At 47.0% G+C, this 20,987-nt stretch overlaps 1 protein-coding gene across 10 annotated transcripts in view; it reads right to left on the reverse strand.

Moving 5' to 3' along the window:
* Window positions 1–20,987, reverse strand: part of ARMC9 (armadillo repeat containing 9) — a 98,331-nt gene that overhangs the window by 36,325 nt on the left and 41,019 nt on the right. For all 10 annotated transcript variants that reach the window (XM_083739388.1, XM_083739384.1, XM_083739386.1 and 7 more), the window contains 7 exons: window positions 17,929–18,021; window positions 17,133–17,223; window positions 13,784–13,907; window positions 10,843–10,982; window positions 9,059–9,135; window positions 6,387–6,461; window positions 895–985 (listed from right to left, as the gene is read on the reverse strand). In XM_083739388.1, the coding sequence (XP_083595514.1) occupies window positions 895–985; window positions 6,387–6,461; window positions 9,059–9,135; window positions 10,843–10,982; window positions 13,784–13,907; window positions 17,133–17,223; window positions 17,929–18,021 (691 nt within the window). The remainder of the gene's footprint in view (window positions 1–894; window positions 986–6,386; window positions 6,462–9,058; window positions 9,136–10,842; window positions 10,983–13,783; window positions 13,908–17,132; window positions 17,224–17,928; window positions 18,022–20,987) is intronic.

The raw sequence follows: 20,987 nt of genomic DNA on the forward strand, positions 1-20,987 counted from the left end.
CGACAGAGATGAAATTGCCATGCTAAAAGCTGCAATCCCAGTTCACTTACCAAGAAGTAAGTCTGGCTGAAATAAGTGGGCCTTATTCATGAGTAAACACAATTACTGCGATGCTGTAAGGCTGCAATCATAAGCACAATTACTTGGAAGTAAGCGCCAATGAACTCAGTGGCGTTTACCTGCAATTGAACAGGTTTAGGAAAATGCTGCCAGGCTGCAACCCTCTGGAAGTCTTTCCAAATGAAATCAGTGGGGTTTACTTCTATGTATACGTGGTTATCACTGCAAGTGTTGTGTGAATTGATCCTAGAAGACGCACCTTCTGTTTCAGCTTTAAAACATCTGCTGAAAAAGTTTCTATTCCAGGGAAGATCAGGTAAGTTTAAGAAACATGTTGCCAACAACCCATTTGTTTTAAGTCTATTTCCATTAGGCCTATGCAAGGAATTAAAAGCACGTATTTTATTTTATTTCTATACCCGAAGGTCTCAGGACGGTTCACATAAAGGACCACATACATAAAATCAAAATACAAACAAACCCTAAAAAGAGCCAACATTTCAAAAAGGTTATAGGATGTAGATCAGGTCAGGCAAAGGCCTGGTTAAAAAGGAACCTTTTTGTCTGGCAAACTTCCCTGGGGAAGTTCCATAATATTTCCATAATAGCTAGCTGATTTCTGATCTTAACATTTTAAATGTTTTTTATTGCATGATTTTGCATAAAATTATAAAGACTTATGATTTTTAAAAAATGAATAGTGGTATATAAACATTGATGCTCTCGGTCTGAAACCCCCAGCCTGCCTTCACGTCTTCTGGTCCTTTGCCTGAGAGCAACAAAAGCTTTTTAATAAAGATTTTCAGCCCAGATGCGACTGTGTGTCCCTCTGACCTGATTTAAGCTGCTTGATAATAAACTCAATCTGCTGGATCATATCAGCGTTTCCTTCCTCGATGTAGCAGCGCAGAATGTCTTCCATTTCCTGGACGGGTTGGAAAACAGAGCAGTGTCAGTGGATCATATGGGTGACCTCAGCAAAGGGTCGTTTCACTGGCAGCGCACATGGTTTGTTTAGCTTCAGAAAAGAACGTTGCGGTGGGAGAGCTGTGCCCAACTGCAGACATTCTGTTCTCTCCATCCACCAGAGCAGTGCCTGGCCATGGGAGGGAAAAAGCAGACATATTTCTGACACCTAAGTCAAACACAGAATGATTTAAGACTGGGTGTGCTGACCCCTGCAATTTCTCCAAATGCGGGAAACTCGACTGCATAATGTGTAACAGTGAAAACTCTCAAACAAATGTGGTTCACAGCTTCTCAAAGTCTTCCATATATCGCAGAGGCCAAACCAGAACAGTACCCAAATAGCACTTTGGGTAGGGCTTTTTTCCAGCCGGAACTCACCAGAACTCAGTTCCAGCACCTCTCAGGTGGGTGCCACTGCCATTCTAAGAGAACAAGGGAGGTGTTCATGGTGAGTTCTGGCACCTCTTTTTCTAGAAAAATAGCACTGCGTACAGGAACTTATTAAAAGTCACCAAGTAGCAAGTTAGCCTTTAGCTGCTCCTAATACAAGTATAGAATTAGGTATTGTATCCCATTTGTCCTCACTGCCTTGTCGTGGTGAAGGGGCTTGAATAACTCAGAGAAGCTATGAGCTATGCTGTGCAGGGCCACCCAAGATGGACAGGTGATAGTGGAGAATTTTGACCAAACGTGATCCACCTGGAGCAGGAACCGGCAAGCCACTCCAGTATCCCTGCCAATAAAACTCCATGGACAAAGACAACAGGCATATAAAAGTTATGACGCTGGAAGATGAGCCCCTCAGGTCGGAAGGCGTCCAACATGCTACTGAGGAAGAGTGGAGGACAAGTACAAATAGATTCCGAGCTGAGGAAGCGGCTGGACCAAAGCCAAAAGGTCGCTCAGTTTCGGATATGCCTGGAAGCGAAAGGAAAGTCCAATGCTGTAAAGAAAAATATTGCATAGTAACCTGGAATGTAAGAACCATGAACCTTGGTAAGCTGGGATGTGGTCAAAAATGAGATGGCAAGAATAAATATTGACATCCTGGGCATCAGTGAACTAAAATGGACGGGAATGGGCGAATTCAGTTCGGATGACCATCATATCTACTACTGTGGGCAAGAATCCCGTAAAAGAAATGGAGTGGCCCTCATAGTCAACAAAAGAGTGGCGAAGGCTGTACTGGGATGCAATCCCAAAAATGATAGAATGATCTTGATACGAATCCAAGGCAGACCTTTTAACATCACAGTAATCCAAGTTTATGCACCAACTACCGGTGCTGAAGAAACTGAAATTGACCAATTCTATGAAGACTTACAACACCTTATGGAAGTGACACCAAAGAAGGATGTTCTTCTCATTATAGGGGATTGGAATGCTAAAGTAGGGAGTCAAGAGATAAAAGGAACAACTGGCAAGTTTGGCCTTGGAGATCAAAACGAAGCAGGGCAAAGGCTAATAGAGTTCTGTCAAGAGAACAAGCTGGTCATCACAAACACGCTTTTCCAACAACACAAGAGACGACTCTACACATGGACATCACCAGATGGGCAGCATCGAAATCAGATTGATTATATTCTCTGCAGCCAAAGATGGCGAAGCTCTATACAGTCAGCAAAAACAAGACCTGGAGCTGACTGTGGCTCAGATCATCCGCTTCTCATAGCAAAATTCAAGCTGAAACTGAAGAAAGTAGGAAAAACCACTGGGCTGGTAAGATACAATCAAAATCAAATCCCTTATGAATACACAGTGGAAGTGAGGAACAAGTTTAAGGATTTAGATTTGGTGGACAGAGTGCCTGAAGAACTATGGATGGAGGCTCGTAACATTATACTGGAGGCAGCAACGAAAACCATCCCAATGAAAAGGAAATGCAAGAAAGCAAAGTGGCTGTCCAACGAGGCCTTACAAATAGTGGGGGAGAGAAGGCAAGCAAAATGCAAGGGAGATAGCGAAAGATACAGAAAATTGAATGCAGATTTCCAAAAAATAGCAAGAAGAAAGAGGGCCTTCTTAAACGAGCAATACAAAGAAATAGAGGAAAACAATAGAATGGGAAAAACCAGAGATCTGTTCAAGAAAATTGGAGTTATGAAAGGAACATTTCTTACAAAGATTACCATAATAAAAGACAAAAGTGGAAAGGACCTAACAGAAGCAGAAGACATCAAGAAGAGGTGGCAAGAATACACAGAGGAATAATACCAGAAAGATATGGATGTCTCGTACACCCCAGGTAGTGTGGTTGCTGACCTTGAGCCAGACATCCTGGAGAATGAAGTCAAATGGGCCTTAGAAAGCACTGCTAATAACAAGGCCAGTGGAAGTGATGATATTCTAGCTGAACTATTTAAAATTTTAAAAGATGATGCTGTTAAGGTGCTACACTCAATATGCCAGCAAGTTTGGAAAATTCAGCAGTGGCCAGAGGACTGGAGATCAGTCTACATCCCAATCCCAAAGAAGGGCAGTGCCAAAAAATGTTCCAACTACCGCACAATTGCACTCATTTCACACGCTAGCAAGGTTATACTTAAAATTCTACAAGGCAGGCTGAAGCAGTATGTGGACCGAGAACTCCCAGAAGTGCAAGCTGGATTTCGAAGGGGCAGAGGAACCAGAGACCAAATTGCAAACATGTGCTGGATTATGGAGAAAGCTAGAGAGTTCCAGAAAAACATCTACTTCTGCTTCATTGACTATGCAAAAGCCTTTGACTGTGTTGACCACAGCAAACTATGGCAAGTTCTTAAAGAAATGGGAGTGCCTGATCACCTCATCTGTCTCCTGAGAAATCTCTATGCGGGACAAGAAGCTACAGTTAGAACTGGATATGGAACAACTGGTTGGTTCAAAATTGGGAAACGAGTACGACAAGGCTGTATGTTGTCTCCCTGTTTATTAAACTTATATGCAGAATTCATCATGCAAAAGGCTGGGCTCCATGATCACTGCAGATGGTGACAGCAGTCACAAAATTAAAAGACGCCTGCTTCTTGGGAGAAAAGCAATGACAAACCTAGACAGCATCTTAAAAATCAGAGACATCGCATTGCCAATAAAGGTCCGTATAGTTAAAGCTATGGTTTTCCCAGTAGTGATGTATGGAAGTGAGAGCTGGACCATAAAGAAGGCCGATCGCCGAAAAATTGATGCTTTTGAATTATGGTGCTGGATGTCTCTAGCCAGGAGGGTAGGAAAAAGAGCGGGAAAGCGAAGGGAAGGGCGCCTTCGCCATTTTGAGGGTGGCTGGTCACGGAGAAGCAGAGCTCAGAAGGTATCTGAAAGAAGTGACTCTGAGGAATAATATGAGTCGGACACAACTAAACAACTAAACAACAACAACATCCCATTTGTCCATTAGGGTGGAAAAATTCAAACATGTCTGCTTGCATTTTTTGCCTGTTAGAAGTTGCCAAGCCAATAATAAGATTCTAAGTTAAGAACGTCAAAGCTTCTCCTGGGGAGATTCTTCCATCTTTCCTTCTCAAGTGATACAGGATGAGTTGATGGTGAGTAGCAATTTAAAAACAAAGCCGTTTGATCCACCAATTTAAAAACCCTGCTGCAGTGTGTTAACAGATAGCTTTTTAGAATAGGCATGGGGAGATAAGATAAGAATCACAGGCAAGAACACAAACATCCATCAGGCTTACACTTAAAACGGATTTCGCATAATGGCACAGACCCAGAGTGAGAGCTAGCGCAAATCAGAACAGATACCAGCTTTTGTTGGGCTGTTTAGTTGTGGTGTATTGTTATCTCCCACCAAAACATTTCTGCAGAAGGCAATTCATCACCTCTTCCCATTCAGCAAGACCAACTTACAAGGATAGCGTACTGCCTCTTTCACAATGCCCTGCGGTTCCATTAAAGCCCTAATTTAACACAGATAACTTCTTGCAAGGGATGGAACTGATTCAGCCTACACCATTCTGTGACCTTGCAAATGTTACTTACGAAGCAGCTGGCAAAACTCAGCCTTGGCCCAAGCCCACTGGTCTTTCTCCATTGTCCTCAGCAGCACTGCAGCTGCTGGCAACACGCTCAGATCCTAAGTGGACAGAGCACCAGAACATGGAAGATCAACACTGCTGATGGGCCTCAGGCTTTGAGGTCATGGCTTGTGTTCAGAAAAAGGCGAGAGAGAAACAGAATGCCAACTCAGGTGTGCTTGCGTTGTCATTTTGCCATGCATTTACTGAAAGAACTACCATCCCTGGGAAGGCCCATATACCTGGAGGGTGGGACCATTCCCTCCCTGAAGATGTGCTTTATTTTGGTTGCAATCTGATGTGCACATAAAGGTAAAGGTAAAGGTACCCCTGCCCGTACGGGCCAGTCTTGACAGACTCTGGGGTTGTGCGCCCATCTCACTCAAGAGGCCAGGGGCCAGCGCTGTCCGGAGACACTTCCGGGTCACGTAGCCAGCGTGACATCGCTGCTCTGGCGAGCCAGAGCCGCACACGGAAACGCCGTTTACCTTCCCGCTGGTAAGCGGTCCCTATTTATCTACTTGCACCCAGGGGTGCTTTCGAACTGCTAGGTTGGCAGGCGCTGGGACCGAGCAGCGGGAGCGCACCCCGCCGCAGGGATTCGAACCGCCGACCTTTCGATCAGCAAGTCCTAGGCGCTGAGGCTTTAACCCACAGCGCCACCTGCGTCCCGCGCCACCTGCGTCCCGCACATACTTAGAAGAAAAACCCAGTGACAATGAAGTCAAAGGTACTCCCTGCTGGGTAAATATACTTCAAACAAAGCTGTTAACACTTGCAGTTCTGAGCAATGAAGGAAACAAATTCCCACAGGCATCTTGATGTCCAGCATGAGAAAAGATTGCTGGACTGGATGGGCCTTCGATCTTATCCATCAGAGATATTCTGAATGTTAAAGGGACAAGGTGGAGAGCTCTGGGATTTGGAGTAAGTGAAAGGACAGATTCGTAGTAAGCATAGCTAACTCACTGGTAATGGGTACCCATTAAGGGAGACAGAATGTGTGGATTAACCAAATAGTTGCTCTGGAAATTACCATGGAGGTAAATTGAATTTCCCTTAAAAAGTAGCATGGGGTCACATCAGGGGGAAACAGCACCCCTCCTACTGGGGGCATAGTATCATTTTGTCAGCACACCCACGAAGGAGGGGGTTGAGATCTCCTTCAGAAACCAAATATCCCACTGAGGCATGAGGCCTTTTCAAGAAAGGAAAAAATACAACTTAAAAGCGAATTATTGCAATCGAAAGTGAGGCAATTATTAGGAAATCCTAGCTTTCTCTCATTCACTGCTGCTGACTTAGCCCCTTGCTTTGTTTACAGCAAATAAACAGAGGCCCGGGCTCTCTCACCATTGCTCGAGCTTCTTCTCGTATGGATGGAATAGCGAGGATGCTGTAAAGTGCCCCATTCACATAAGGATGAATCTGCAAATGAAAAGCAATGTATAAGCCCATTTCCCACCATCTGAGACACTGTCTAATGCTCATCCTCTCCCTCTTCTGTCCCACCTCCCCTCAAGAACCACATCTTCAGCAATGCCTTTCCAAGCTGCCCTGGACCTTCACTTGTTCCTCCTTAACTCACCATGTAGTATTATGGCTAAAAGTGCAATGTACAAGCCAGGAAATCCCCAGGTCATACCGTATTTTTCGCTCTATAAGACACACTTTTCCCCCTCCTAAAACGTAAGGGGAAATGTGTGCGCGTCTTATGGAGCGAGTGCAGGCTGCGTTGCTTTCGCTGAAGCCAGAACTGCAAGAGGGATTGCTGTGCAGCAATCCCTCTTGCTGTTCTGGCTTCAGGGATAGCCGCGCAAAGCCTCTTCAACAACATTTGATTCAGAATGTTTTTTTTCCTTGTTTTCCTCCTCTAAAAACTAGGTACGTCTTATGGTCGGGTACGTCTTATAGAGTGAAAAATACGGCATTTCACTTCCACCATTAACTCAATTGGAGACCTTAGGCAAGCCAACCTCTCTGAGTCTCTATCCGCAGGGTGCAATTTGGAGGGATTAAGCCTGACCTATTTTGCAAAGGTGTATAAGATCAGAATACAAAGAATAAGATAAGAATATGAAACCCTTTGAATACGAAACACTATCCATTTTGGTCATGAGATGTTCCACACAAGTGTTCTAAAGCCGTTTAAATAAAAAGTGAACACACCATAAAAACACACCAATAAAAAATAATCATGTTTCCTGTCACAATTGAACTGATTTATCTACAAAGTCCTAAATGGCTTGTGACCAGGATGCTTAAAAGACTGTCACTACTACCTGACCCTTGTCATTCACTAAGGCGGTGGTTCTTCTCTGGTCTGGGCCACACTTTCGGGGGGGGGGGAATGCTTGTGCTACACCCAGTTTTTTATTGATAAAGAAATATATTGGGAAACAAAAAGAAACACCCGCTAGCAGTGCTTCCTTTATAACACAGAACACAACTATTTTATAATATGATCACAGGACATCCAGAAAGTTTAAAACAATGCAGCTACATAAGAACAGGGATCATTCTCAAAGTATAATTATAAACGAGCATTTTACATACAGTATGCACCTTAAGTATGTACACAAACGCAATGAAAGGTGTGAGCTTGATTTTGCTGGGAAATCTCATTTATATATCAGGTCTAATTTGAGACAAACAAACTCTCATCTCCTCATCAACACAGAGAGCTCTTTTTTGTGATCTTTCACATTTGTCAAAGTTGAAAGTACCTGTTCATAATAGTATGTCCTGGAAAAGTGCAAAAGAATAGCCAATGGCGTGGATACTATACTATATGTCATTGAAATGATCAATTTTTTCTTTGATTGCCCTTGAATCTTCCCGCCATCTTCTCCTGCCAAACCGTGTGGTGCGGCACACCCTTTGAGAACCACTGGACTAAAGTTAGGTGGGGAGGCCCTTCTGCATGGCCTGCCGCCATCTAAAGCAGTGGTGGACAAACTTGGCCTTCCAGCAGTTGTTGGACTACAATTCCCATCATCCCTAGCTAACAGGACCAGTGGTCAGGGATGATGGGAACTGTAGTCCCAAAACAGCTGGAGGGCCAAGTTTGGCCACCATTGGTCTAAAGTGTGGCTGACGGGAAGGAAGGATACAGTTTTCCACCACAAAACCCAGGCTGTGGAATTCTTTGCTCCACAAGAGTTCTCCAGTCATACAGTTCTAGGTACAAAGGCAACCTTCTCCAAACCGGAGCCCACCAGCTGTTTTGGACTGCAGTTCCCATCAGCCGCTGCCACCAAGGCGCTGCTGCTATTAATGCAATACTTTCAGTTTGCAAATTGCCCTCCAAAGGCACAGAAGCCGGTGGCTCTGTGTCCTGACATCTCCAGAAGCTGAGATCTGGAATCGTGAGAGCAACATGTGGGTTTATGCAGAAGGACTGCATGACACAGAGTGTTGTGACTCAGGGTCAGAGAGATACTTTGAAGATAATTCCAGGAACTGGCAGTCTGGAATCCAAATGGGCTTGGTAAGAATGATACAGCTGTCTGACATTTCTTACTTTTTCTGTTACCCTTTGAGAATTCTAAAAAGAGGGTGGAGGGAAGAAGAGTGCCTTTGCAGAGTCCAGATACCGTATTTTTCGCTCTATAAGACGCACCAGACCACAAGACACACCTAGTTTTTGGAGGAGGAAAGCAAGAAAAAAAAAATTCTGAATCTCAGAAGCCAGAACAGCAAGAGGGATCGCTGCGCAGTGAAAGCAGCAATCCCTCTTGTTGTTCTGGCTTCTGGGATAGCTGCGCAGCCTGCATTCGCTCCATAAGACGCACACACATTTCCCCTTATTTTTTAGGAGGGAAAAAGTGAGTCTTACAGAGCAAAAAACCCGGTAATTTCCCAAGATGAAGAACTTCAATTCGCCACTAAGGTATTTTCAGAAACAGTCACACACCCAGGTTTTTATTTGCAGTAAATAGAAGATGTTCTGTTTTGATTTCTAAAAGTGTTTTATCTTTGCCTCCTTCCTTCTTTATACCTGCAAGTATTAGCTATAAAATTACCTCATGGTTCTCGTGGCCAAGGAGATCTGAGAGAACTTTGAGGACCTCGTTTGCAATGTTCACACACATTTTCTTCCCTGTGGAGGTTCAAAACACAAGAGACAAAATTCCATCGAGTCAAATGCATTCCTTAGAAGGAGAAGTTGGCATTTTGATTTTCCCCAGACCCATTAATATGACCTGGGCTACCGTTCTAGATCTGAACTGCCTTGAGTCTCTGTCAGGGAAAAATGGGAGGTACAGTGGTGCCCCGCAAGACGAACGCCTCGCAAGACGGAAAACCCGCTAGACAAAAGGGTTTTCCGTTTTGGAGGCGCTTCGCAAAACGAATTTCCCTATGGGCTTCCTTCGCAAGACGAAAGCCCATAGGGAAATCTCCGGGACAGCGGGGAAGCGCAGCGCGTCTCCGAAGGCTGGCGGTGGGGCGGAGAGACCTTCTCCCCGCGCCAGCCTTCGGATGGCTGTCCTGAAGACTTGCGGTGGGAGGAGGGTTTTCCTTCCCACCGCCAACTTTCAGAATGCTGTTCTAAATGTTGGCGTGGGGAGGAAAAACCCTCCTCCCACCGCAAGCCCCGGGAACAGAGGAGAAGCGCTGCGCGCCTTCCCCTCTGTTCACATACCTGTCCTGAAGGCTTGCGCTGGGGAGAAAAGCCCTTCTCCGCACCCCCAGCCTGGCAAGCGGTCTCCATAGGAACGCATTAATTGATTTTCAATGCATTCCTATGGGAAACCGTGCTTCGCAAGACGAAAAACTCGCAAGAAGAAAAAACTTGCGGAATGAATTAATTTCGTCTTGCGAGGCACCACTGTATAAATAAATAAATATATAAGAAGAAGAAGACAAAGAAGAAGAATTAACGGCACAACCTTTGGGTTTTTTGAGCTTTAGACCAGGAAGAGCCTGATGGATCAGGCCAAGTTACAGGGAACCAGGCAGAGGGCCTTCTCGGTGGTGGCACCAGCCCTGTGGAACGCCCTCCCAGCAGATGTCAAAGAGAATAACTACCAGACTTCTAGAAGACATCTGAAGGCAGCCCTGTTTAGGGAAGCTTTTAATGTTTGATGCATTACTGTATTTTAATATTTTGTTGGAAGCCGCCCAGAGTGGCTGGGGAAGCCCAGCCAGATGGGTGGGGTATAAATAATACATCATTATTATTATTATTATTATTATTATTATTATTATTATTACCCATCTAGCCTAGCATCCTGCTCTCACAGTGGTCTACCAGATACCTGCAGAAAGAGCTGGAAGACATCATTTTGGCTACCACAGAAGTAAATGCTACTGAGTTGGATGTGCTAATGGTCTGCCTCAGTAGAAGGCACCAGGGAGGGTGGAGATGCTTGTGGGGTTTTCTGTCTCAGGTGCCAAAGAGGTTGGCTGCTATTAGGAACTGGGAGCAGGACTGCAATTTGCTTCAGGCAGCAAAATCTATTGTGCTGGCACTAGGTCAGCATTGTCTAGGGTGGAATGTTCCCCACTCTCTGCTTACCTGATCCAATTTGGATAATATACAAGCCATTTTATCCGCACTGTGTTTCCAAACCAATTCACAACAGACATCTGAGCAAACTAACCCAAGTCCTATTAGGATACCTTTGACATGGGTGTGATTGAAAGGCCTTTGCCCCACAGATTCCTGCCTCTGGGCTTCCTTACCACTGGGATGTGCCCCACCCCACCCCAGAAAGCTCACCATGGGGAAATGCAGTCCCCAGGCTAAAAAAAGGTCTCCCATCCCCACTGCACATAATATTTCCTTACACGAACTGAAAGATACCTGAGCTCCGAAGGCAGAGGTTCATGAGCAATGCTACGGAGTAGGCCAAAGTATAATCTGACATGCTGTCTGTATCTTTTAGTGCATCCACCAACCACAGGATAAGCCCATCTTTGATCATAGTCGACTGCAGAGCCCGCCTGGAAATTCAAAGACAGCGACAAGCGTTTGTTTGTTTGTTTGTTGATTATTATTAATAATCAATTAATAATCTCTGTGAGAACAGGATGCTGAGGTAGATGGACCTCTGACCCGATCCTGCGGGGCTCCTCTTAACATTCAAAAATCTGCCACTTGAAATCCATCACCTCCACTTAGCTTACATCCAATGAGAAAATTTGCAAGATACAATCTCCTGGGATAACTAATTTGTGGCACATTGTGATCCCATTGCACAGTGAAGCATTTCACAAGACTGCTCAGCGTACTAACTGCAGGAAAAGCCAGCTCATGATGTCTTAAACTGCGTACAAAGTGGTCCCATGAAATAGCCCTAAATCAGTTATCAGGGTGAGAAGAAGGAACCCAGAAGGAAAGATGGAGCTTTTTTTCTGTTTTTAAGCTGCGAAGCCATAAACAGTCCCGATAGCAAGGCAGTTAATGTTTCACTCCCTTCTTTATGCCTCTGTCGCTCTCACCGCTTTCTTCAAATGCTAAAATAAACCATAACCCATAAAAAGAGCTAATGAAGGGATGTATTTATGGTTATTGCAGCAGCTGATACTGCTGGGGCCTATATTCTCCTTTCTCCAGACAGACCCTTGGCTTATTTAACTCTTTCCTCACCCAGCTTACTCTGCTTGGACACTTGCCAATTACTCAAAACTCAATGTAATCAGTATGCACCTGACCTAACATATTCCCCCCAACAAATGAAGGAGGCAGCTGAGAAACATTCAAACACAATGATTCCAAAGTTGGATACAAACATTTGTGCCCCGGCTGCTTTTCAAAAAGATTGGAAGCTTCAGCTGCCACAGACATAGCAGCCAAGGAGGAAGGCAGTCGGATCGTTACTGTCATGAAGTAGTGATCCTGTGAGCAAGTATCGCTGGGGTGGGGAAGGGTCAGGCAGGTGGTAACAATTACTCCCCAAAGTGGGAATATGCGATCGGGGTGGCTGGTTGCCAGCATTCCCCAGCCCCTATAAATCTTTGCTGTACTGTTTTTAACATTTGATTGGGAGCCGCCCAGAGTGGCTAGGGAGACTCAGCCAGATGGGCGGGGTATAAATAAATAATAATAATAATAATAATAATAATAATTATTATTATTATTATTATTATTATTACCTGCCAAGGAAGGGAGAGAAAACACCGTGTTTTAGACTTGCTGTTTGATGTTCTGTGGCTGGCGCCAGCCAATAAAGCCTGGTAACCCGTTTGGTGCCTGCGTGTGACTGATTAGTAGCTTGGAGGGAGGACTCGGGAAAGCGGCCCCCTCCCTTGACAATTGTCACCCTAGTGCTGTTCCAGCTACGCTGGCTCAGAACTGGCTTTCAAATCCGATTCACAGTGCCCCAAACAGTCCGGGACCAGGATACAGTGGCGCAGGGAGTCCCAGTGGCCAGGGATGGGCGCCCACAAGCGCCACTCCATAGAGTGGGACATTCTGGGGGCGGGGTGTGCCACCGAAGCTGCGTCCCTCCCAGGAGTCCTCCACCTAGAGGGCAGATGCCAGCCCCGTGCTGCCTCTTTGGGACAGCTGAGGGGGAGGCAATAGGTGTGGGACTGGAAGGTGCTGCACCTTTGGGTCTGATGTGTCGCCCCCAAGGTGTGCCCCACTCCTTCCTCTGCTACTGCCAGGATACCTTAAGGACCACCTCTTTCTGTGTGAGGCTGCTCTTGGAGTCAATAAATGAATGAAGGCCCTGCTGGGTCTCCTCCGCCGCCTCCCACTGTCTCAACTATACACAGCAGGGCCTTCTCCGTGGCCAGTCCTAGGCTGCGGAAGGCCCCTTGCAAAAAGGCCTGCATGTCTAGCTCATTTCCCAGAAGGTGGAAGAAGTAACAAGGGGATCCTCTATCTTGGACCTGGGCCTCACCAACAAGGAGGAACTGATCTAAAGGGCCGTCACATGAAAGATGTAGAAGCTTTTTTTCTGCCGCTCCAGAGGCTGGGACCCAAACTGTTGGATTCAAGTTACGAGAAAGGAGATTCCGACTAAACATCAGAAATAACTTTCTGACAGTAACATACGTTCAACAGTGGAAGGGACTGCATTTCAGTGCAAAAGACAACAAATCCAGCCCCTCCCTGGATTATAAGATTTGCATCATATAATCACTTTATATTTAAGAATAACAGATAATAGTTCAGTCAAGTATGTTTATTTCTTTGTTAGATATCATGTCACTGATTCTCTCTAAGGCAGGCTTCCTCAAACCTGGCCCTCCAGATCTTTTGAGACTACAATTCCCATCATCCCTGACCACTAGTCCTGCTAGCTAGGGATCATGGGAGTTGTAGGCTAAAAACATCTGGAGGGCCGAGTTTGAGGAAGTCTGTTCTAAGGCTTAAAAAAGGTTAATTTCACAAGTCTACTGCTTTAATCAATCCTCTATTGTTTGGAATCTATAGATACATTTTTCCCAAAGTGTGTAATGAGGATGAATGGTTCACTTACGTATTTCTCCCCAATATGGTTTGTTTTAATGTTCTGTCTGTATGAATATCAAAAAGTATGGGCAATGATCACTAAAATGAGATAAAGGGATGCGTAAGTTGAGTATGATTATGCAGGAAAAGGCAAATCACTTTGCCAACCAAGCTCCCTCTGAGCTCTCTCCCTCCTCTAGCTCTAAGCGATGCTCCTGTCATCAGCTCTGGAGTGCTCTGATGACAGTTATATGAAAATCAGGCCTTCTTTCGTCCCTGAATGCAACCTAACAAGCCTGCATTTCCTTTCCTGCCGCCAGAAGGGCCCCTCTGCTTTCATCACCTGAGGCTGAGTTTCTGCAAAGCCCCCAGGACGTTCTCTCGGGTAAGGGAATACTTGTCTTCGGCTTTCAGCCTTTCTTCCAGCATTCGGAGCAACCGGGGATTCTGGGAAAGGTAGATTCGGCCTGGATAAAACAGGGCAAAGAATGAGACAGAGGAGAGCATCTCGGGGAAGGAACAGGCCCCTGAGATACAGTTTCTAAACGATTCTTGCAAGATTCATCCCAAATTGTTTATATTACCCTTGCTGGGGTTTCCCCCCCTTAGATCTTGTTTCTCTTTCTTGTCCGTTGCTGAGGGTGGATGAACCTTTCTACAACCAGAACTTAAGGATAACCTTGGCTGCATGAGAGGGAAAAGTGGAACAGCCTGGCTAGGACCAAGTCTTCTCCACGAACTTCCCCCTCCTCCACTTGGCCATTCCACTTGGTTGCATTGAAGAGGTGAGGCTACAAGGCCTCTTCCACTGGCTTGGCTAGAACCGTGTCATCCGTCTCCTTCTGTCTAATAACCATCCCCACTAGGAGCCATTCCCACCAGGTGGCATCAGAGGGAGAGCTGGGAGAGTGAGCCCCCACTTCACCCACCTGGCTAGGCCAGCTGCCATGTGATCCTTCCCTCCCAGGACTGTTTCATTCATTGGTCACAGAGCTTAGATTTAATTACTTTCCTCTAACCTCACTGCCCCCTTTCCCTTTCGTAAGATCTATATTAAATGGTAAACCATCATTTTAAAACTGTGAGCCACCTTGGCTGAATTGACAGAAAGCCCATATATAAAGGCAATAAAAAATTTAGAACGGCAAATCAGCTGTACCTGGGCAAACGTAAGAGTCTCTCTTTAAACATTTATTCTCTTTCTATTGGCCTTACGGCCGCCTCCATTCAACGTCACCTCCCTGCCCTCTGTTTTATGGGAAACCCTACAGCTGATGAAAACAAGTTTTGTGCCATTTAAAAGCCTGCTTCCAACACTTCTGGGTGTCCTTTGACCCAATAAAAGCATTGCTTCACGTGCTTTGCAGTTCTTCTTCTGCAGTCAATACACCTCTAGGGTACCCACCAAGGAGCTGGACTTTAAACAAGCCCTCAATAGGGACAAAAGATGATGAACTTCCACACAATGAACTTCCAGGCACAAGAACAATGAACGTTGTTTTGACTCTTTCCCCACAAGCACCCTGCCCCATAATCCTAAGCTTCTCCTCCGATCTCAAGCCAAGATCTGCATGCGTGTAAGCACAGGCACCGCAGAACCCTGGATTGCTTTCGGCTGTGCCACTGAGACAGCGTGCCTGAGCAGGCAGAGTAGCCGTGCTGCACATACAGTGGTACCTCGTGTTACGTACTTAATCAGTTCCGGAGGTCTGTTCGTAACCGGAAACTGCTCAGAACACGAGGCGCGCTTTCACTAATGGTGCCTCCCGCTGCTGCCACGCCGCCGGAATGCGACTTCCACTCGCATCCCGGAGCAAAGTTCGCCACAAGGGGCATCTATTTACGGGTTAGCAGAGCATGTAAACCGAAGCATTCGTAAGGAGGATGGTACGTAACACGAGGTACCACTGTATACGGTTTCATCCAAGATGCTGGCTGACGGATGCCCCGTGCAATGGCATTCTGTCAAACTGCAGGATCTACAGAGCAGCCCAGCCACAGACCTTGATGCCACATATCTCTGCATGACACTGCGCCACACCAGGCTGCCCGTCCTTATGTCCTGCCATCTCAGACTGCCTTCGCTGCTTTATGCCAGTTTCCCACAAAAAGGCATAAAGGGCACAAAGGGAAGCCATCAGATGTCAAGGAGATAAAGAACTACACAACTTTTTAGAAGACATCTGAAGGCAAGTTCTTAATGTCTGGCGTTTTATTATGTTTGTGCTGGAAGCCACCTATTATCATTAGTAAAAAAGGTAAAGGTACCCCTGCCCGTACGGGCCAGTCGTGTCCGACTCTAGGGTTGTGCGCCCATCTCACTTAAGAGGCCGGGGGCCAGCGCTGTCCGGAGACACATCCGGGTCACGTGGCCAGCGTGACGAAGCTGCATCTGGCGAGCCAGCACGAGCGCCGCACACGGAAATGCCGTTTACCTTCCTGCTATAAAGCGGTACCTATTTATCTACTTGCACCTAGGGGTGCTTTCGAACTGCTAGGTGGGCAGGAGATGGGACCGAATGACGGGAGCTCACCCCGCCGCGGGGATTTGAACCGCCAACCTTACGATCAGCAAGTCCTAGGCACTGAGGTTTTACCCACAGCGCCACCCACGTCCCTTATCATTAGTAATTGTAGTATTAATTTCGGGATGCTGAAAATAATTGTGAATGTGACAATTCTATCGATACTAAAATCGCTCTGAGTTTGCCACGTAATAAAAGGCCTCATCCAACAGGCCTGCAAGTCAGGTACTTATTAGAGGAGAGAGCCTGCATTACAGCCAAGTCTCCTCCTGGGCTGGAAACCACGTGAGCTTAAGAAAGCTAATCCCCTCCCCTGCCTGTTTAGCTCCCAAGACCTGCTATCTGGGCAATTAATCCCCAACAGGGACCACCTCTTCATTGCACCTTGGTGGAAGTATGCATACTCTGCATGCAGAGGGTGCTATGCCATTCCAGGTCTGTGAAAGTCCTCATCTCTGATCCCGGAACACTGCTGCTTGTCAGTGTAGACACGGATGGCTAACCTGTGGCCCCTCCACATGTTGATGGACTGCAACTCCCATCGCCCCTGACCATTGCCTATTGGCTGGCTGGGGTAAGAGTCAAGCAACAGCTAGAGGCCTGCAGGATAGCCACCTCTGGTGTAGACAATACTGAGCTTGGTGGGCTGATGCTCAGATTCAATATATGGTGGGTTTCTATGATAGCTTCCGACTGACTGGTGTGTTCCACTTCCTTGCCAGCACTGGGTCTTAAGCACTGGCTCCCTCGGCCTGAAGCGAAATGAGTGTCACGCCCCACAGTCGCCTTTGACGGGACTTAACCGTCCAGGGGTCATTTACCTTACCTTAAGCACTGACACGACCCATTAGCACATTTACATATACAGTGGTACCTCAGGTTACATATGCTTCAGGTTACAGATGCTTCAGGTTACAGACTCTGCTAACCCAGAAATAGTGCTTCAGGTTAAGAAGTTTGCTTCAGGATGAGAACATAAATTGTGATCTGGTGGTGCGGCAGCAGCCGGAGGCCCCATTGGCTAAAGTGGTGCTTCAGGTTAAGAACAGTTTCAGGTTAAGAACGGACCTCTGGAACGAATTAAGTATTTAACCCAAGGTACCACTGTAAATACTACGAGCCAACAGATTTGAAAAGCAGCTAGCTTGGTAGCCGTTCTCTTCTTACCTTCAGCCAGTGAAGCAAATGCATTGATAAGCCTGGCTGTATATTGACGGACAACCTCGCTCTTTGATTGTATCAGCATTAACACGCTTCTCTGCAGGAGACAAAAAGACAATTCAGTGCTTGAGTCTTGAAATTATATCTATCTATAGATATATCTCAATGAGATATATATCTCGGCAAAGACTGTGTCACAAGTAGCTGAGTTGTACAATACACAAAGAGAGGCATCTCTGCTGATTATTAGGCAAATGGGTGCCATGCCCTGGTCTGATGCTGGCTTGCGGGGAGCTAGATTCCTAGGACAGGGGGCTAACTAAACTCAGGAGGGCTAAGATAGCAGTCAGATATCAGGGCACCCTAGAAACGAAGAAGCTGGGGTGAGGCCCAGTGAGGCAATCTAAAAGAGGGTGGTTCCCATATCTGTGAGGCAAATCCAAGGACACAGGAGAGCAATCCAAAGGTGTGTGGGTTTTTCCAAGGGCAGGGCGTGAGCGGGGATCAGGAGGAAAGGGCAGGAAGCAGGAACAAGAAACTGGGCCGCACTGAGCTAAGGCCTGTGTTGTTATTCCAACAACAAGCAGTTTTCAAGTGGGAACTTGTGTAGCCTGATCTTCCAGACAGAGTAACAATATTTAGCCCAGCCACCAAGTTTCTCTGCTTCTAAGCAGACCCTCTTCTTCCCAAGAAAGCCAGTTCTGATGTGCCTTCGATGGGTGGCTTCCTGTGCCAGCACCTTCTGACACTGGCATTCCCAGAAAGCTAGCTGTGGGCTCTCCCACTGATTGCCAATGCTCACCTGGACATTGCTGTAGCAGTCCAGAAGGTCGTTGTTGATATAAGCCTGGAGAACGGTGTCTCTCTGCTCACCAGGATGGGATGTTGTCAGGCGCTATAAAAGAAGCATGGAGGAACAAGCATCAAGCGCACAGCTATCATCTATAGTTAGAGAAATTATTTAGGCACAAGAAGGCCAATGCAATTCTGGGCTGCATCAATAGGAGTATAGCATCTAGATCAAGGGAAGTAATAGTGCCACTGTATTCTGCTCTGGTCAGACCTCACCTGGAGTACTGTGTCCAGTTCTGGGCACCACAGTTCAAGAAGGACACTGACAAATTGGAACGTGTCCAGAGGAGGGCAACCAAAATGGTCAAAGGCCTGGAAACGATGCCTTATGAGGAACGGCTAAGGGAGCTGGGCATGTTTAGCCTGGAGAAGAGGAGGTTAAGGGGTGATATGATAGCCATGTTCAAATATATAAAAGGATGTCACATAGAGGAGGGAGAAAGGTTGTTTTCTGCTGCTCCAGAGAAGCGGACATGGAGCAATGGATCCAAACTACAAGAAAGAAGATTCCACCTAAACATTAGGAAGAACTTCCTGACAGTAAGAGCTGTTTGACAGTGGAATTTGCTGCCAAGGAGTGTGGTGGAGTCTCCTTCTTTGGAGGTCTTTAAGCAGAGGCTTGACAACCATATGTCAGGAGTGCTCTGATGGTGTTTCGTGCTTGGCAGGGGGTTGGACTCGATGGCCCTTGTGGTCTCTTCCAACTCTAGGATTCTATGATTCTAAGGCAGCACCTCCTCATCATCCTTCTCTGCTAAACAACCATCCTCCAGGGCCGGCTCAAGACATTTTGTTAGCTGAGGCCGAAGTCAAGACGGCACCCACTCCCAAATCCTACAGAAGCCAACCAGGCTTGCAGTTTGGTCCTACATTGATGCTGGCAACAGGGCAGCATCCTCATTCCTTTCATCTTATGGAAGAAGGCTAGCTTGTGGGCTGCAGGCCAGGCCATGCATGGTACGTACAGCTCTATCCTCCAACATCTCACCACCACTCTCGGCCCCTACCCACAACTACTGCCACCTGGGCAGCTGCCTCACTCTTTTTCATCTCAGCTAAGCAGTTGGCTCCTTACCTCTCTTGCCCTGACCTAGCCACCGTGATCCACACGACGGTCACCTCCAGACTGGATTATTGTAACTCACTCTACGTGGGGCTGCCCTTGAGGCTGACCCAGAAACTCCAGCGGATGCAGAATGCCGTGGTGAGACTCCTTACGGGCTCCTTGCCACGGGATCACATTCACCCAGTACTATACCAGCTGCACTGGCTCCCGGTGGAGTACAGGATCAGGTTTAAGAAGCTGGTTTTAACCTTTAAAGCCCTATACAGCCTAGGACCCTCATACCTATGGGACCGCCTCTCTTGGCATGCCCCACGGAGGCCCTTACGGTCTTCAAACAAAAACACCTTGGAGGTCCCGGGCCACAAGGAGGTTAGGCTGGCCTCAACTAGAGCCAGGGCTTTTTCAGCTGTGGCTCCAATCTGGTGGAACGCTCTGTCACAAGAAATTAGGGCCCTGTGGGATTTGACATCTTTCCACAGGGCCTGCAAGACAGAGCTGTTCCGCCTGGACTTTGGCCAAGGCACAGTCTGACCCCCTCCTTTGGCAATTCTTCACAGAACTCTAGCCCAATGGTTGCCATTAATCTAATTTGAACTTATTTTATAATGAAATCATTTTAGAATGTTGTATCATTTTACTATTGTTAGCCGCTCTGAGCCCGGCTTCGGCTGGGGAGGGCAGGATATAAATAAAATTGATGATGATGATAATGATGATGATGATGATTAATATTATTTTAAACAGCAGGAGTTATGCAGCTTGCCAAAGGTGTGGACCTCCTGCATTTACACCAGAAATACATAAACTGGTACTGGGCTGAGAATTCAGCATCAAGAGAAACACAGATTTTTCTTCTTATTTTGGTTAAAAAAGATCAAGCCCTCCTCACTCAGAATTACACTAAAATGAGAGATTTGTGAGACGGTCAAGGCAGCAACAACTTAGGAACATTTTGAGAGAAGGTCCACCTTCCCTCCAAGGTCATCAACTTGATTGCTCTGTTCCTTGCCAATTGGGTCGAACAACCACAAGGGAAAGATGGATGCTCTAGGAAGCAGCACCAGCCCTGCATCAACTGGAGGCTGGTTTGTTAGGGCTCCCTGCGCCACTGATGTCCGTCTGCCCTTACCCAGTTCACACCCAGCGGCAGAGAAAGAAGAAGAAGAGGAGGAGTTTGGATTTGATATCCCGCTTTATCACTACCCAAAGGAGTCTCAAAGTGGCTCACAACCTCCTTTCCCTTCCTCCCCCACAACAAACACTCTGTGAGGTGAGTGGGGCTGAGAGACTTCAGAGAAGGGTGACTGGCCCAAGGTCACCCAGCAGCTGCAGGTGGAGGAGCGGAGACGCGAACCCGGTTCACCAGATTACGAGTCCACCGCTCTTAACCACTACACCACACTGGCTCTTGGGCACCTGGGGCAGTGTGCCTGGGGCGGCGCAAGTCACCCATAGGGGCCGGGCGCACCGTGGGGCCTCCAGAGCCTGCCTGCCTCCTCCCACTCAGCCGCCCTACAGCTGGGGGGGAGGCAGCAGGCAGACTGTTTGGGCAGCGCAGAGCCTGCACACTCCCAAGTCACTGCGTCTCTCCCAGGAGACACATGTGGCTCAGGCGCGCTGCAGGTCCTGTGGTGAGTGCCACCCAGCATTTTGTCGCCCCCCCCCAAAGTGGTGATACCCAGGGCGGCCTGCACCCACTGCACCCCCTTCCTCCGCCCCTGTTCACACCTGCCTGCCTTCTTATTTGTAACCAGTTCAGGGGGTGGCCCTGCCTGTCAGCTTCCTCCCCTTCCTTAGTCTCCGTGCTGCCCTTGTGAAAATGAGCAGGGAGCAGGATTGGGCAAAACTCAAATTAGTTGGCTCTGCCTGTCCGTGTCTCTGGCTCCCCCTCCTCCCGGTCTCTCCGCCTTCTGCCCTCCCACTTCCACTGTACCAGCCAGCAA

This window comes from Podarcis gaigeae (genome assembly GCF_964106915.1).
Source record: "Podarcis gaigeae genome assembly, chromosome: 5".
NCBI lineage: Eukaryota > Metazoa > Chordata > Lepidosauria > Squamata > Lacertidae > Podarcis > Podarcis gaigeae.